The sequence below is a fragment of the Cotesia glomerata genome, linkage group LG9, assembly GCF_020080835.1.
Source record: "Cotesia glomerata isolate CgM1 linkage group LG9, MPM_Cglom_v2.3, whole genome shotgun sequence".
NCBI classification, from domain to species: domain Eukaryota; kingdom Metazoa; phylum Arthropoda; class Insecta; order Hymenoptera; family Braconidae; genus Cotesia; species Cotesia glomerata.
This window is the reverse complement of record NC_058166.1, coordinates 10,714,923-10,733,018: the sequence shown is the minus strand read 5'-3', so window position 1 is coordinate 10,733,018 and position 18,096 is coordinate 10,714,923. Positions and strand designations below refer to the sequence as shown.

Below are 18,096 nucleotides of genomic sequence, written 5' to 3'. Positions count from 1 at the left end.
AAAGGTGTAGCTTATCGATTTCAAGTAGCACTCATCACCCTTTTCCACTCACCTCACTCCCAACTCCATACTACTTACTCGCCAATTTCAATCCACGTTCAAATTTCAATTGGATACCACATAAAACCGATTACGGTTTCAAATTACGCTTAAATTATTATTTTACCTGGTTTATCGTCCTGACGATCATACATGTTCACTTTATGATATAATTATCTTGAGCAGTTTGATATTTCGAACATCAATCAATAATCAATTGACGGAAAATTATTAGAGTTTTTGATTCTTACATTTCTTCGATTCATACCTAGAAAAAATTCAATGATTAAGCTTTCTTGTTAAATAGAGTCATTTAAGATTCTTTATCTGGATAAAAATATTTAAAAATAAAGTATTTATTATACTATATACTTTTTGATTAATTTTTAACTTCCCGCTAAGAAAATCGAAGATTTTCAAAAATTGGGAAGTTATTGTTTTCACCCCGTTTTGCAAAAATCGAGTTTTCATCAGATCTCGACGTTTAAAGATCACTGGAAACTTCCCTGACTATCCCCGCGAGGTTGTCACGGTATCTGTATGTATGTATGTGTATGTGTGTGTGTGTGTGTGTGTGTGTGTGTGTGTGTGTGTGTGTGTGTGTGTGTGTGTGTGTGTGTGTGTGTGTGTGTGTGTGTGTGTGTGTGTGTGTGTGTGAAAGTATGTGAACCGCTTATAACTTTTGAACGGCTTGACCGATTTCATCGCGGTTGGTGCCATTCTAAAGGACTTAACTAAACTTAGATTTTGAAAACTATTTGGACCGATTCAGATCAATAGATTTTGAGAAATCTTCAAAAAACTGAAAAAAAAATTTTTTTCAAATGTGGTTTTTTTGGAATAACTTTTAAACGGCTTGATGGTTCAATTCCAAAAACTAATCAGCTCTTAATCTCAAAAAACCACGTCGATCACCACCAGTCCGGTCAAAATCGGTTGATTCGTTCGAGAGATATCGTGAACGAAAGAAAACCGAAAAAAGTGTTTTTTCGGAATAACTCCGAAATTTCTAGCGCGATCAATTCAAAATTTAAGATTCTTTGTAAGGCTTGAAAAACTGCGTCGAATGCTGCCAACGGGGTGAAAATCGGTTTATTCATTCAAAAGTTATTGCGGTTTAAAAATTCAAAAAATTGTGTCATCAAATCTCTATCAGACTTTTGAGCTCGAAGAGCTCAAAAGCATAGGAAAGCAATTTCTTTGAGCTCGGAGAGCTCAAAATAACCCTTAAATTGTATTTTTGAGCTCGAAGAGCTCAAAAACGTCATTGGTGCAATTTTAAGCGCCTAAGTATGGAATTAGCGGGAAGTTGCAGGGATGGCCTTCAGGGTCAACCGTTTTTCTAATTTTTTTCAGAAAAAACCCGCACTTTCAACTTAATAAATACCTATTTTAGGTGGCACTGAAATTAACAGACATTTGATCATTTTTCACATAAAATACTCTAAAAAAATGTTCATATCTAGAAATTGTAAAAAAATATAAATGAAAACTAAGTTAAATAATTTTTCTAAGTAATTGATTTGTTAAATAGAACCAAAAAATTGTCAAGCATCTGCTGATTTCAGTATCACAATTTTCACGTATGCTGATAAAAAAATTAACCTAATTCAAATTAGTAGAATTTTTTTGACAAATAAATTATTGTAAAAAAAAATTTTTTTTTTTAATTTTACGTGTAAAAATTCTGAAAAATTGATAAAATTGTTGAAAATAGTTTCTTATCATCAATCTAATATATAAAATTCTCGTGTCACAATGTTCGTTCCCATACTCCTCCGAAACGGCTTGACCGATTCTCATGAAATTTTTTATGCATATTCAGTAAGCCTGAGAATCGGCTACTATCTATTTTTCTAACCTCTAACTGATAAGGGGTGTTCACCCTAAAAATTTTTTTTTATTTTTTTGGTAAAATTTTTTTTTTTCTATTTTTTTATTATGTGGCATCAAAAAATACATACAACTCTAAATTTGCACTTTTTTATCACCAACCCTTGCTTTTTAATAGTCATTTTCATAATTTTATCATTTTCTATCCCGCTCGATAATATCAATTATTATCACTTGATAAGTTATCCCCTCCATGTGTCTACCAGTGTCACTTCTCACCCTGTAAACAGCACGGAGTAGGGATGTTACCTCTACAGTTTTCGGCTATTATTAGTGTTTTTGCTTCAAGCGTAGTAGTTAAACATTTTTACTATCTCAGTGTAACTCTCATATCAAATATATTCTCGAGTAACTTTATTATTTATTTATTAATAACTAATATTATTGAATATAATTAATTATTAATAACTAATAAAATTATTAATTTTGAGTGTAAATCGCACGATCAGTTAATTAAGTGACTTACCTTTAAAATACTCAACACGTGTCACGAGTTCCCGCAAACAACGGCTATTGAGTTGTAAGTATAAATTATTTTTTACGTTTATTATAAAATCAAAAATTATTCTTTCTTATTTATAACGAAAATATTGTTGGGAATGGTGAAAAACGAATTCGGTGAAAGTTAGATTTTTATTACAATTGGGAAATTTTTTTTGTGTTTACTTATAAGAGCTCTAACTTCGACAGAATTTTTTTTTTTCACTATTTCTAACAATATGTATTTTCGATATAATTAAGAAACATAAATTTTTCGCTTTCGTGAAACTATCTAATTTTTACATGTATATTTAATGTAATCAAAGATAAAATAAATGATTAATATAATAATTAAATAATTCAATCAGTTCTATTCATGTGTGTTTTGTATTGTACAGTGAACAATGCCAACAAAACGCAAAGGGGCCAATTTCAGCCGTGATACAAATAAATCTAGAAGCATTCGAAATAGAAGAGCCCAAAGAACCGAAGAACAAGTTCAGGAAGAAAATACTGGAGCGCGTGTGAGAATGGCGCAATTGCGTCAAGAACAATCAGACGATACACGAGCTGAACGCAATGAAGTCATGAGATTAGAACAACGACAATCACACCGTTTTACTGTCAATAGACGCAGAGCGAATGACCAACAACGCCAACAGGCACATCGAGCATTTGTAGCTACATCATTTCTGCGTCTAGCATTCCAGTATGAGCCCGATATCGAATATTATGCTCATTCAAAAGTAGTAATTGGTGCTATGGACAAAGAATGCCCGTATTGTCATGCTTTGAAATTCAAAAATGAACCAGCCGGGATGTGTTGCGCGTCAGGGAAGGTACAACTACCTGTAATTGAAACACCACCGGAACCATTGAACGGTTTGCTTATCGGCACAGATCCAGATTCTAACGTGTTCCTGAAGTCCATTCGAACATTCAACTCATGCTTTCAAATGACATCGTTCGGAGCAACAGAAATAGTTCAAAATACTAATGCAAATGGTCAACAATACAATTCTACATTTAAAATCAGATGCCAATGCCAAACGAACCACATAAATTTTTACAAATCTACTTTATGGGCGGCGAGGACTCCGGAAGCGCACTAGCCAATCGGGTGGATGCACGTTGTGGCTACAATAACCTTGATTCATTCTTTGCTAGATGCATCGTCAGCGAGCTGGATGCTCTATTGAATGAGCATAATGAATTGTTGAAAATATTCAAATCCCACATGCACAAATTAGAAAGCGATAATCACGCTATTGTTATTAATCCTGATAAAACACCAGCTGGAGAACACATTCGTAGATTCAATGCACCTGTTACTGACGACGTTGCTGGAATCATGGTTGGCGATCGTACAGGTGCACGAGAAATTGTGATTCGTAGGAGAAATAATAATCTTCAGTTCATTGCTGATACACACCGTTCATATGACGCTCTCCAATATCTGCTAATCTTCTGGAAGGGACAAGACGGATATAGCATAAATATTAAACAACGAGATCCCGTATCAGGTACTTCATTTATTATGAATTTGATTATTACACTTTTAACAAAACAATTAAATTATTAAACGCAATTAACTTAAATTAATATTTATGAATATATTATTACAGGAGCCGAAACAAACAAAAACGTTAGCTCGAAGGATTATTATGCGTATAGATTGATGATTAGACGCGGGCTGGATAACGTCATTCTACGATTTCGAGAGCTTTGTCAACAATTCATGGTCGACATGTACGCGAAGATAGTAGGCGAATGACTACGATACTTACGATATAATCAACTTAAGCTACGTGTGGAAGAGTACATTCACTTGCGAGACGCTATTGTCAACAACGCCGACGCCGCCGAAATTGGTAACTCTGTCATTCTACCATCATCGTACGTAGGCAGTCCACGTCATATGCAAGAGTATATACAGGATGCTCTGACTTTCGTGCGCGAATATGGGCGACCGTGTTTATTTATCACATTCACATGTAATCCAAAATGGCCAGAGATTACATCTTTGCTATTGCCTGGCCAAAATGCAATACATCGTCATGACATTACAGCACGTGTGCTTAGACAAAAGCTGAAGTCATTAATAAATTTTATTACTAAATCACATGTATTCGGTCCCACACGTTGCTGGCTGTATTCGGTTGAGTGGCAAAAGCGAGGATTACCTCATGCCCACATTTTGGTTTGGTTAATCGACCAAATCCGTCCTGAAGAAATAGATAATATAATTTCTGCAGAAATTCCCGATCCGTCTACTGATCAATTACTGTTTGATATTGTTACAGCAAACATGATTCATGGCCCATGCGGTACTTTTAATCGTTCATCGCCTTGCATGTCAGATGGAAAATGTACAAAAAATTTCCCTAAAGATTTCACTAACGATACAATCACAAATTTCGACGGATATCCAATATGTCGTCGAAGGAATCCAGATAATGGCGGACAATCATTTAAATGGCAAGTTTCGAGGTGAAAATATATTGATACCACGAATACCTATTATACCCACAGATGTGCCAATTCAATTTAAGCGTATTCAATTTCCGATTAGATTGGCATTTGCAATGACTATTAATAAATCCCAAGGCCAAACAATGTCTGTTTGTGGCTTAGATTTGAGCACACCATGTTTTTCACACGGACAATTATACGTTGCATGCTCTCGAGTGGGTAAACCATCAAGTTTGTTTGTATTAGCTAAAGACGGGCTAACAAAAAATATTGTTCACGCTGCAGCATTAAGAGATTAATATTATGTAATTAATTAATTATATAAATAATTATTACTTTTAATAAATTAAAACAATTAATGTTTGGTGTTTTGTTATTTTTAAACAACATTCCCTCATCGTTCACAGCGCTCCAGGCCTTTTTCACTCATATTCCACATCCTTATACACTTCCAATAAGTTAGTAATTTTTTTTCGACACTAGAAATTCTCTAGAAATTATTCACATGGCAAAACAACGTTTGCCGGGTCAGCTAGTATATTCCATAAAATGATGAAATTTTTAAGTATCTGTTGATTTCAGTATCATAAATTCAACTTCATTCGAAAATTTTTTTTGGATCAAGATTATTTCTCTTTAATTACATTAATTTTTTCATAAACCCAGTTACGCATGAAGATCTTATTTTTCTACAAATATAAATCAACAATGTTTAAAAGAGCACAGCTGATTTCTTCAAGATAATTGCATTGATAATTAATAAATTGAGTTTCAGATAAAATTTAGTGTGACAAAACGTAAGAATCTTAACTTTCAGACGATAATTAATTAATAACTCGCTCCAACTTGTCTACTTTGATCCCGACAAACAAACTAGTGCCGCCACCGTTCGGAACTCTTGAAAACTATAATTTACCACTTTTCCATCAACTCTTATGATAACTGCCTTACAAAATATTTAATATAATAACATTCTAAAATTATATTTCAATTACTTTATTACTTTCATCAATAAAATTTCGAATTTTTTACTCAGCTTCACCCTTTCTTCACACCCAAATCTGATAATATGATTCAATCCTCAAATCTTTGCATTTATCGCGCAAAAATTAGCTAATAAACGCACGTAATAAAATCAATTACAAATTTCTTTCAGACAGAAAATAAATTCCAGTCATCAATAAAAAAGAAATCGAAAAAATAATCTGTGTACTTTGAATGACTTCCTTGTACAATAATAATAAATCCGTAGGATTGGACACAAATTCACAGAAGCGAGAGATAAAGACGAGAGAAGGATAATCCGCCGAGGAAGGAACCCAAGGAAACGTGGTCTTTCAGAGTGACTACTCGATCTGCTATTGCTCCCATCGCCACAAAGAATCAAATCAACCAGCATGAGATTGCTTGGTGTGCCTATTTCTTTCCCCCATCTCCGATCTCTCTTCACCCTTGCGACCCTTATATATACTTATATATATATTTCCTCCCACTACAGACCGTACAGACGATAGTCTCTTATTCAAACTCCGTGTGCCCTCGTGCCCTTCATCACTGATTGGTCTTGGTTGCTGCATTCATCATCTTCATACTTTATACTCTCTATAAAAATAACAATAACAATAATAATTTTTCTGGCAGAAAAATTACACCATTCGCACGTGCGTGTACTCCAAACTATAATGTATCAATCGACGACTGCAAATTGCTGTTTTAAACACACTCCAGCACGCGCAGTTACTCGTTCATGTTCTTGCTCATTCATATCAACCCTAAAAAATTAATAGGATAACAAAAAACGGAAACAATTACTGTGACCACTTATATTTTCTAATATAATATATCAAGTACGTTTAATTTTTAATTATTAATTATTGTTAATAGTAAAACTTATTTTATTAATTTACGGTCTCGAAGTACTCCTTGCTGTCCTTGGGATTGGGCTTGATCGTTTTGGAGTCGGGTTGCCAATTAGCGGGACAAACTTCCCCGTGTTTCTCCACAAATTGGAAAGCCTTTATGAGACGCAGTGTCTCGTCGACACTGCGGCCCACGGGCAAATCGTTGACACTCATCTGCCGCAAGAAGCCCTCTTTGTCGATGATGAATAGACCACGTAGTGCAACACCCGGCTCGTCTAAGAGGACTCCGTACCTTGAGGATATTTGTTTGTTGAAATCACTTAACAGCGGGTAACCCAACCCGCCCAGACCGCCTTGCTTACGAGGAGTGTTTATCCACGCCAAGTGACTGAAGTGAGAGTCTGTTGAAACACCAATTACTTCGGTGTTTAGCGACTTGAATTCTGATAGCTTTTCATTGAATGCTATCAACTCGGTTGGGCATACGAATGTGCTGAAAAAAAAAAAAATTTTATTATTTTAATTGTATAGTTCGAGTAATAATACTTAATATTTCATTAATTTTTTGATGAAGTTTATAGTAAAAAATTATAAAATTAATATTTAATTTTATTTTCTTCAATCTATTTCAGGTGAAACTGTTAATTACCGCATGTAAATCATTGAGATTGGTCGCGCGTAAAATCACGTACTATTATGAATTATTATGATTATTTATTAACTATTAGAAACATTAGCTTTGTCGAATATTTCATTTATACAAATATTTTTAATAAAAAGACACAATTGTTATTTGAAAACTGGTATTCATATATTAAACGTCTTCTAAAAATAATAGTAAAAAATTAATTATCATTAATATTTAATTTGTTAAATATTTAATCATAAAAAATAATTATTTTAATAAATTGTTTATTTATTTTGTTTTATTCATTGACAATTAAAATAATTGCCTTTTAGAAGAGCCCGTCATGGAGAATGGAAAGCAATTTAAAAAAAGGCCTTATAAATTAAATAATTAATTTTTTATAATACGCACGCACAGCAGATGTATTATTCGCTACTTTTACTCAATCGTGCTTTGGAAAAAAAAAAAAAAAAAAAAAAAAAATGTTCAAGTATTTATTTTTACATTACTTATTAATTATTTAATATTTTAGTTAAGTCTATAGCGAACATCTCCAAATGCCAACAATTAAAAAAGTTATATTTCATATTTTTCCTACTTCTTATCGGCAATGATAGCAAAGTGCATTAATTTTATTTATTATTATTATTATTATTATTATTATTATTATTATTATTATTATTATTATTATTATGACCAATTAAAAATATTAATATTAATTATCAATTCATTCAGTAATAGTAACTATTTAATTACTTAATCTAACCCTATAATTATTACTGATACTTTACTTCTAGTTTTACTCAAATCGTACTTTTTTATTTTAATTATCAATCTAATTAATGGTTAATGTACTCGAAGCGATCGCTTATAATACAAACAAATTTAAACTTTTAGATAATAATTAATCATTATTATTGTTATTGTTAATATATAACATATATTATCGTATAATTGGAGCAGATCCTAAAAAATATGGTCGCTGTACCAAATAAATCTCAGCCAAATGAGAAATAATAAAATATAATTATATTTTTATATAGATATTTTTTCAATTATTCATATGTTATTATATGTAAACAATTATTAATTATATTTAATGATTAATATTACCGTCGAAACTTTCATACACACTAAATCTTAATGAACTGATACATTTAGTTCGCTTTAAATTATTTACATGGTAATTATAATTAACTTTAATCTTTATGTCATTTAATAATCAGATTGTGACACTTAATTAATATTTACGGCAAAATAATTTGTTTTTAACGTTAAACAATAAAATGTTTGATTGTTGTGATAATAATTAAAATATTAAATAAAATCGTTGCTTTACTTCGTTGGAGCGTTTAAACTTTGATTTGAAATGAATGTCACAATTTGATAATTTGATGTCTTTATAGAAATTAATGATTATAGTTTTATCAACAAATAATTCAATACTTACAAATCAAGTGGATAAAAAAACAAGACAAGGTATTTTCCACTGTAGTCAGATAATTTTATTTCCTTGAAATCACCATCAACAACAGCAGTACCGGCAAATTCTGGAGCTCGCTTTTGGATTTGCGGCCAGGCCGACAATAATCTTGATGTTATTGAAAAATTACGGGTGCTGTTTATTAAATTAACAGATTTAACGTCAATCAATGACCCGGCAGCCGATGAAATCTTGTTCAAAAAAATTAAATCAGAATTAATATCAATGAACCATTAATAAATTAATAAATGATAACTGTCAATAAAACTTACCAGGCTTTTTATTTTAGGACACAAATTTATTAATAATCTTGACATTTTATGTAATAATCCACTTAATCTTCACGTGTTAGATTATATAATAAAAATTTTATCAAATTTATTAAAAACACCAAGTAAAAAATAGGTTAAGTTTTTTTATGGAATTACTCGATTAACAACTACTGACAATTATCAATAACTTACAATTTTATTGATAGAAATAGGAATGTCTAAGAATTGGTTATAATAAAAACAACTTCCTGCGGCTTTTTTTTTTATTCGTATACGTTCTTGTTTTATTTATCTGACGGAGTGTATTTTGGAAAAGTATAATACTCACGCGCATGAATAATATAGAAACTCGAGGACCGTTTCTAGTTTACCCATGATTGGTAACTTTGAAATTTTGCTTATCGACTATAAGCAATGAAAGTTTTTTCTGAGATACCGACAAATTAAAATTCAAGAAAAAGAACAAAAAAGAGAAAATTATGATTTTTTGTGAATAGAATTGTCATATATGATTACAATATTGAGTTTTTAATGAAATTTCATTCAACTGAATCCAATATATTATAAAAAAAATACTATCTTAAATTCATTTTACAAAAAAATTTATCATATAATTTAATGGAGTGGCTGATATATCTTCTAAAAACCGAGCTGAGCTAGAAGACGCTCTCATGACTAAGAATCTGTGGAATAATGATTAAGATTATTTATTGATTTATATTTTAAATCAAGGCAATTAGCATATTAAAAATTATTCCGGTCTTTGTCATACTTTTTGGTATTCTGATTTCTTTTTGCGTAAAATTTTTTTTATTATACATTTCTGCACAAAACTAACGCCGTGTCGGTAAGAAATACCTATAATTATAAAAACAATGCGTAATACTAAAACCAGCAGATATCAGACAATTTTTGTTATTTTTGTAGCAAATCAATTGTTAACATATTATATATATTATTAATTCGGACTAATAATTTTTTTTTAATTTCTGATGTAAAATTTTTTTTACGAAAATTTAGTTGTTATAAAAATCCAAAAATTGTCAGAAATCAATTAATTTAAATTATTATAAAAATTATGCGAGATGATTAAGTTCAATAATTAAAAAAAAAAATACTCAACAAGTTCACACTTTAAATTGATAACAATTTTAATTTAGAGATGAGATATGCATCAATATATCAAAACTTTTCAAGAAAAAAATATCAGATTGTTTAAGTATTAAAAAAATGCAACAATATAGAAAAAAAGACCGAAATTGTTGCAATTACGATTGTTTGTCTTAAAGTAGAGCATCTAAATTAAATATAAATTTTATAATACTTTAGAAGTTTATTTACAACTTAAGATAGAAAAGATAGAATAATACAATATTTACATAATGAGAATTACAAAAATCTAATAAAATATTCAACCGATAAATCTTAAAAATTGACTAAACAATCAAGTTCAAGAATAATAACCAAGTGAATATCTTCGCGCCCTGTCTAAGCGATGTATGATCATCCCAGCGTAAATGGGAAATTCGTTGAAGATTTCCTGATATAAACGACAGGTAGCATCAACTTGCTCCAATTTTTTAGCAGCTTGACGAAGAGATAAATGAAGCAAGGTGTAGCAAGTCAAATCAGTGGTATAGAGATGATATTCCTTCATCTTGGATACTTCAGTGAAACAGTCCATAGGAAACCTACCGAAATTTATCCCATGAATACCCTGCATATTTCTTTGACACATGTCAAAATCAGCAAGTATCATCTTCACAATGTGTCCTCTTACAAGATTAACACACACTTGACAAGCCGGATCATTTTCATCCTGATACTCAACAGCAAAAGTGCCATCACCGTCTGGTACGCTAATTTCAATCCCAGCATCCAGAAGATAGGCCACCATTCGTGGATTTTGACTCAAGAAGACAGCGTGATGAAGGTAAGAGAAGCCCATTGAGTCTATAAAATTAATATCCATCCTGAGATTCTTCAGCATCCACTTAACAGCTTTTAGATTCAATCCTTGTTTTATTATAGCTGACAAAGGTGTTTCCGTGACAGTAATACTTCCTATTTGGACATCAGTAACATGATCTACATTGGCGTCCCAAGATAGAAGAATCTTCATAGCTTCGTAGGAACTGTGGTGCGCAGCCAGGTACAAAGCAGATACATTATCAACTGGATTAGGAATATTAACATAACCCCCTCTGCTTATTAACAAATTAAGAATTTCAGGTTCATTTTTTATCACTGCAAGCTCAATTGGCGAGCAATAGTAAAGGTGATCATGGATTCGTATTTGAGATCGCTCATTTATTTCACCACCCGCAGTAATTATTTCATCAACAAATACTATGTTTCTCATCAAAATAGCAGTCAATAGAGGCAGTTCACATCCCCTTGGGGCTACGGTTACATTCACGTTACTATTTAAAAGAAATTTGACAAAATCATTATCGTGCAGGCGCATAGCCATTACGAGAAGAGTTAGCTCTATATCACAAGATATCTTCTCATAAAAGTACTCTTGGTATTGTTCTACTGACACATGAAGAATAGTGTGAACTGACCGTGTTCCGTTTTTTACTTGTTTACGTACCTCGAAGTAATCTTCATAAGCATGAGGAAGACATAGAGGAATATCTATTTCTATTAACTCTTCTATCACTTCATCGACTTCTTGATCCATATATTCTTCTTCTTCTTCTTCTTCTTCTAATTTTTCTATATTTATATAATATGAATCATTATCGTCATTGTCATCATCATTCTGATGATTATTGTAACAAGTGTTATCATTATTATTGTTATAATTAATAATAATATTGTGGTAATCCATTTTATTTCATTAAACTTTATTGATTTTTAGCTTCAAATGAATTTGCCACTTATTGATAAAAATTTATCCTCTTGGCGATTAAGAAGAGTCCAGCGGCAACAATACAGTGCAGGGAAAAAAGCATGTAGATCCCAATTATATTCAAAGTTGAAAAATTTTGTTAAATTCTCAAAATTTAAATAATAACTATTATTCGTCACAAGTTTTAGTTGCTGTTCCCCTTTAGAAATATAAATTTTTATTGTCCATTTAGTCACATGTATTATAACCTCTAGCTTCTTATCACTTTTTAAAATTGAAAATCAACAAAAATCGTTCGGAAATAGTTTAGTTTTTTTTACTTGAATTATTTAAAGTTGTTTAAACTTTTATATTTTTATAACTTTTTCAATTCTTAAATTAATAACCACTTCACTATGATTTCCTTAACCGCCAAAATTTATTTTACAGATTCAACGTCGAGAATAGATATATAGGACACTAACCTACTAACAAGTATCAATAACAATTGGGAAGGTTAGCATTAAAATTAAGAATGTGTTTTGAGTTTTAGTAAACAAATTTTTCCTCCACCATCCAGTTTGATTACCTCTACAATTTACGTTTGGGAATTATTGAAGCTGTCATTATTGAAATACTCGATATGCTTTTGTGCAAGACGATTTTAAAGCTTGCTTAAAATAACAACTTCCATTAATGAATTTGAAGTAAGAATTATCAATACAAGCTTTGGGGTTAATAATCAGATGTTACGAATACCAACGTGCTGATTGTTGTGTTGTTTTATTATTGAATTTAAAAGTGAGTAAGGTAGAAAAATTTTATGAAAATTAATTTAGCAGATATTTGATAATTTTAAGAATTTTTTAACGAATAAATTATGACAAAAAAAAATTGACATGACAGAAATTTTAGAAAATAAAAAATGCAATTTTTTTTTTAATTTTTTCGAAACAAATTTGTTTAGTAAAAAAAAAATAAAAAATCGTCAAGTAACTGCTAACTTTAAGGTCATAAAAATTTTGTGATAAATTATTAATGTAGATAATATTAAAATTAACAGATATCTGTCAATTTTTGGATTTTTAAAACAATTAAATTATTTTGAAAAAATTTTGATGAAAAGAATTTCACGTCTAAAAATTAAAGAAAAATTATAAGTGAAAATTTTTTAAAATATTTTTTTTTACCATTATTGATTTTTTATAAAAATTCTAAACATTGTCAGATATCTGCTGTTTCCAGTATCATTAATGTATTTATAAATTTTTAGGCTTCATTAAAAAGTTTATGGAAGTTCAATTAATAAAAATTAAAAAAATGAATGAACTAAAATAAATTTCGAAGATAACGCAATTGGAGAAGTTCTTTTTAGTATTTTAGAAAAAAACGAAGGTATGAACATGCCAGAAAATTTGAAATAAAAATAAAAAATACTTATAAGTATTTGTTAAAACAAATTATTTACAAAGGTTTGGAAAATTATGTTATTATTTGTATATTCAATTTTTATATTAAAATAGAATAAATTAATGATACAAAAAACTTATCAGATATAGTTGACAAGATAGGAAATAATAAAAAATGTGATTTAAATTAAATTAATAAAGATAAAACAATGATAGATCATTTTCAGATGCTCTGTATTAATATTGCTTGCTTTTCATTGCACTCAGGTGATAATACATTCAATATAATAACAGTTATTGTTACTAAAACAATACAATTTAATATAATACAATTATGATAATCATATTTGCCGTGCTTAGCTATAAATTATTAAACTGTTGAAAGAAATAATTAATTTAGAGGTATATACGGGTAAATATTATGATTGCTCAGAGTAAATAAAGCAACACGTAGAGGTAAATAATAGGAGTATTAGATGGCAGACTGCGTAGGTGAATGCAAAATTGATGAAAGCCGTGAGATAACTGTCAGAGCGGTCACGCTACCACTGTTATTATTGACAATTGATGATGTTGATGATGATGATGACGGATACTCGGGTATAGTTTTGCAGCACAAAGATTTTCTACCATTGAAGATCGCTTCCCATTGATTGAGATTCATTGAGCAATTATCATCTGCTTTATCTGTCGGTACGTATCGTTGAATTTTTCTTATCACTTCATGGAGGGTTTCAATTTCTTGACACAGTAAAATTATTTTTTTCCAGAGGATCCCGTTCTCGTTCTCTAACAATTTCGCTCTCATTGCCGTCTACGATGATCAATAAATTGTTTATTTATTTTCAATAATTAAAGAACAAAAATTTATCAAGGTATAACAATTATCGCTTTAATTATTTAAATAAATAAACTTACATAGTCTTCACGAAGTTTCCTAGCATCGCGTGATTTTTTAGCAGCTTCATTATTCCTCTTACGACGCTCATAATATTTATCGTCTTTTTTGTCATCAGATATTGCTTTTTTTTCACTTCTTTGATACTTTTTTCGTTCACTTAAACAATTCATCATTATAACCACCGTATTAATAATAACAATAATTTTAATTATAAATATTTATTATCAAATAAAATTACTAAAAAAATTTTAAACTTTCAAACTTTAAAGGCAAAATAAGAACTGGAGAGCTTTAAAGTGGTAAACGAACTGCGAGCCTGGGATGACACCAAGTGACTTCCAATGGGTAAAAAAGCTCGAGTACATGCATGTATACATATTGTATTACGTGATGTGATTGTACAGAGATTGTCGTAACTTTGTGAACCATCAGTTGCTGTCCACGTACTCTAAAGGTCTGCTCATCAGCTTTGGCCCCATCAACCATCACTGATCATCATGACAAGAGTATATTACTATTTCTACATTTGTATATAAATGTACGTACATGTCTACTCATATATTCACCGGTGCAATACGTAGATACATACATGCATATATCCTGATATATTTTTTACATGCTTCCAGGAAATATACGTTAATTTTTAATCAATGCAATAAATACCAAGGACTGTTGGATCATAAAAAGCTCACGAATGGACGTTTTTCTGCGATGAAATGGAAATTTGCGTTAAATTTTAAATAACAGATTTTAGATTAACGACCAGGATGGGGTCGTTTTCTCATTATGTGAGTTCTGCGAAAATTATGTAGAGCATTTTTTTTACGTCTTCGCTGCGCGTTCATTATTGACACTTTGCGTAAATAACTATAAATTAATTTAGCAACTGTTACATGGTTATGTCTTTTTTTATCTTCTGATTTATCGTGATTGTATATGCGTGGCATTGTTTTTGGAATTTTTGATTTTTGATAATTTAACTAACTAATAATTTATCAAGCTAAATGTCAAAATTTAGTAGAGTGAAGACTGAAGTTGTTTACATGTATTAAACAACTAGCGATCAACTAACAGTTAATTGTTCTGATTTTTGAGATTTATAAAGAAATTTTATTTTTTACTAGATTAAATATTATTTTATAAAATTTTTCTATTAATATTTTGAAGTCATAAGTCTCGCTAAAATTTTATTTGTTGAAAAAATTTTATTTTATGCCAGAAAATTAAATAATTTTGGTAGTAAACATGAGTATTTATCAGATGAAGATTTTATATAGTTTACAAATTCAAGAATATTTTTATATTAAACGTTTATATAGATCTATTAATAACAGTTAATTAATGATAAATTGAACAATTTTATTACGATACTTGAGATCAGCAAACACCTGACCATTCTTTGGTTTTACTTAACAATAATTAATTAGTACTAAAAAAATATTAAGAAAAATTTACATTGATAGTTTTTCAATATTCATGTACAGTCGTCGTCATTGATTTGTAACGGTTGGCAATGATTCGAGTAAAATAAAAAATTCTCAATTTGGACATCTCTCACTAAAAATTTCAATTAATAATATGTTTGGAAAATAAAAAAAATAAACAATATCAAATAACTATAGCTAAATATAAAGACATTTACTAAAATATTAGATCATATCATTATACAAAATTAAAATTGAAAAGGCCTAAAATTATAAAATAGACCATTAAAGCAATTAAAATTTTTTTAAAATGGAAATATAAACAGAAGAAACAAAGGAAATTAAAAAATAATGACAAACCTAAATTCAGACAATAAAAGACGAATAAAAGATATCAAGGTTATTTGACATATACACAAATGAACAACTCTGAATATAGAAAAGCTTTACAAATGAACATCTCTAATTATGGACAAGAAAATTCGGCAATCTCTCAATATGGACATTTCTCATTAAAGAAAATAAGAAAAAAAAAAATTCAATATTTATAAATTAAAAAATAAGTAATAGTTCAAAAAAACATGCTTTAACATAAAACCAAACTAAAAAGTAAGAATAAATTTTTTGGATAGTTCAAAATTAAGTTAAAGTGATTAAAAAAAAAAAAAAATCATTTTTATGTAAATAAGTGTGGGGATCAGATAAAAACAATTATTCAAAGGTAATATACTCTGCACCAAGACATCTTCTTCGGAGAACTTTGCTGAAAAATTAATTTTTATTAATTATAGGTAATGTACGATTTTTTAATTTTTAGGTAGATTTTTTAGAAATCTATCTATTGAACTGATCTTTATTAATTTTATTATAGTATCACGTTAGTAGTCAAAAAAGAAAAGTTTGATATAAATAACCCTCGTCATTGAATCTAGTCATCAGCGATGAACGCTGCATCAACCGCGTACTCCTATGATCTCGACAATTTGAGCGACGACGAGATGGCGGGTGATTCGTCTTAATCATCAAATTCAGCGTATCATCAAAACGGATCATCGTGTACCGGCGTAATGGTAATTCCAACCGCGCAATTAGCCACGACTCTGGCACGTGTCGGTTCTGATACTCAATCGACACCAACCCCTCAAAAATCTACCTAAAAATTAAAAAATCGTACATTACCTATAATTAATAAAAATTAATTTTTCAGCAAAGTTCTCCGAAGAAGATGTCTTGGTGCAGAGTATATTACCTTTGAATAATTGTTTTTATCTGATCCCCACACTTATTTACATAAAAATGATTTTTTTTTTTTTTTAATCACTTTAACTTAATTTTGAACTATCCAAAAAATTTATTCTTACTTTTTAGTTTGGTTTTATGTTAAAGCATGTTTTTTTGAACTATTACTTATTTTTTAATTTATAAATATTGAATTTTTTTTTTTCTTATTTTCTTTAATGAGAAATGTCCATATTGAGAGATTGCCGAATTTTCTTGTCCATAATTAGAGATGTTCATTTGTAAAGCTTTTCTATATTCAGAGTTGTTCATTTGTGTATATGTCAAATAACCTTGATATCTTTTATTCGTCTTTTATTGTCTGAATTTAGGTTTGTCATTATTTTTTAATTTCCTTTGTTTCTTCTGTTTATATTTCCATTTTAAAAAAATTTTAATTGCTTTAATGGTCTATTTTATAATTTTAGGCCTTTTCAATTTTAATTTTGTATAATGATATGATCTAATATTTTAGTAAATGTCTTTATATTTAGCTATAGTTATTTGATATTGTTTATTTTTTTTATTTTCCAAACATATTATTAATTGAAATTTTTAGTGAGAGATGTCCAAATTGAGAATTTTTTATTTTACTCGAATCATTGCCAACCGTTACAAATCAATGACGACGACTGTATGTGGATTTCTTTTTCTAAATTTTTTATAATTTATTTTTTAAAAACATCTTAAAAATTGTCAGTTGTTTGTTAATTTAAGTATAATTTTTAGGTCACATCAGTAAAAAAAAAAAAAAAAAAAAAAAAAAATAGAAGTATCAAAAAATTAATAAACACTAAGAAAGCCTGGAAAGTTTGTCATAAAACTTGAAAAAATTGATCTAGAAAATTTTTAATAAAATAATAAATTAAAAAAAAATTGTGCCGCCAAAACTTTATTAATTTTTTACGTTAATAAGGTAAGAGCCCCAGTAGCTGCTCATGTACCCGTACATACTCACTCCATGTATTTGTATATCTATATTTGTGTATATACTGGGGCTTTTACCTTACATGTTTCATGTTTGCGTTTTAATAATTTACGATACTGAAATGAACAAAAATCTGTCAATTTTTTTTATTATCATATCATCTAAATTATTAAAAAAAAAAAAAATTATTT

At 29.5% G+C, this 18,096-nt stretch overlaps 3 protein-coding genes across 3 annotated transcripts; 1 reads left to right on the top strand and 2 right to left on the bottom strand.

Moving 5' to 3' along the window:
* Positions 1 to 3,455: 3,455 nt before the first annotated feature.
* On the top strand, positions 3,456 to 4,208 carry LOC123271907. Its single transcript, XM_044738456.1, has 2 exons — positions 3,456 to 3,935; positions 4,038 to 4,208. Exons 1-2 carry the CDS (start codon positions 3,494 to 3,496, stop codon positions 4,184 to 4,186), a joined length of 591 nt encoding a protein of 196 aa, XP_044594391.1. The 5' UTR covers positions 3,456 to 3,493; the 3' UTR covers positions 4,187 to 4,208.
* Positions 4,209 to 6,692: 2,484 nt separating this feature from the next.
* On the bottom strand, positions 6,693 to 9,450 carry LOC123271898 (peroxiredoxin-like). The gene is made up of 3 exons (XM_044738444.1): positions 9,130 to 9,450; positions 8,825 to 9,048; positions 6,693 to 7,239 (listed from the first exon to the last, which is right to left on the bottom strand). Exons 1-3 carry the CDS (start codon positions 9,172 to 9,174, stop codon positions 6,783 to 6,785), a joined length of 726 nt encoding a protein of 241 aa, XP_044594379.1. The 5' UTR covers positions 9,175 to 9,450; the 3' UTR covers positions 6,693 to 6,782.
* A 4,141-nt stretch (positions 9,451 to 13,591) lies between these two features.
* Positions 13,592 to 15,389, bottom strand: LOC123271916 (transcription factor VBP-like). The gene is made up of 2 exons (XM_044738466.1): positions 14,293 to 15,389; positions 13,592 to 14,188 (listed from the first exon to the last, which is right to left on the bottom strand). The coding sequence occupies exons 1-2, from the start codon at positions 14,446 to 14,448 to the stop codon at positions 13,847 to 13,849; spliced, it is 498 nt and encodes a 165-aa protein (XP_044594401.1). The 5' UTR covers positions 14,449 to 15,389; the 3' UTR covers positions 13,592 to 13,846.
* Between the last annotated feature and the right edge of the window lie 2,707 nt (positions 15,390 to 18,096).

Bases quoted from the DNA above. Each gene is read 5' to 3' on its own strand.
- LOC123271907 (XM_044738456.1), top strand. From the start codon at position 3,494: ATGGGCGGCGAGGACTCCGGAAGCGCACTAGCCAATCGGGTGGATGCA. The intron at 3,936-4,037 runs GTACTTCATTTA...ATATTATTACAG, and splicing joins ACAACGAGATCCCGTATCAG to GAGCCGAAACAAACAAAAAC.
- LOC123271916 (XM_044738466.1), bottom strand. From the start codon at position 14,448: ATGATGAATTGTTTAAGTGAACGAAAAAAGTATCAAAGAAGTGAAAAA. The intron at 14,189-14,292 runs GTAAGTTTATTT...TGATCATCGTAG, and splicing joins GGAAACTTCGTGAAGACTAT to ACGGCAATGAGAGCGAAATT.
- LOC123271898 (XM_044738444.1), bottom strand. From the start codon at position 9,174: ATGTCAAGATTATTAATAAATTTGTGTCCTAAAATAAAAAGCCTG. The intron at 9,049-9,129 runs GTAAGTTTTATT...TTTTTGAACAAG, and splicing joins GTCCTAAAATAAAAAGCCTG to ATTTCATCGGCTGCCGGGTC. The intron at 7,240-8,824 runs GTAAGTATTGAA...TTTTTTTTTCAG, and splicing joins TTTTTTTATCCACTTGATTT to CACATTCGTATGCCCAACCG.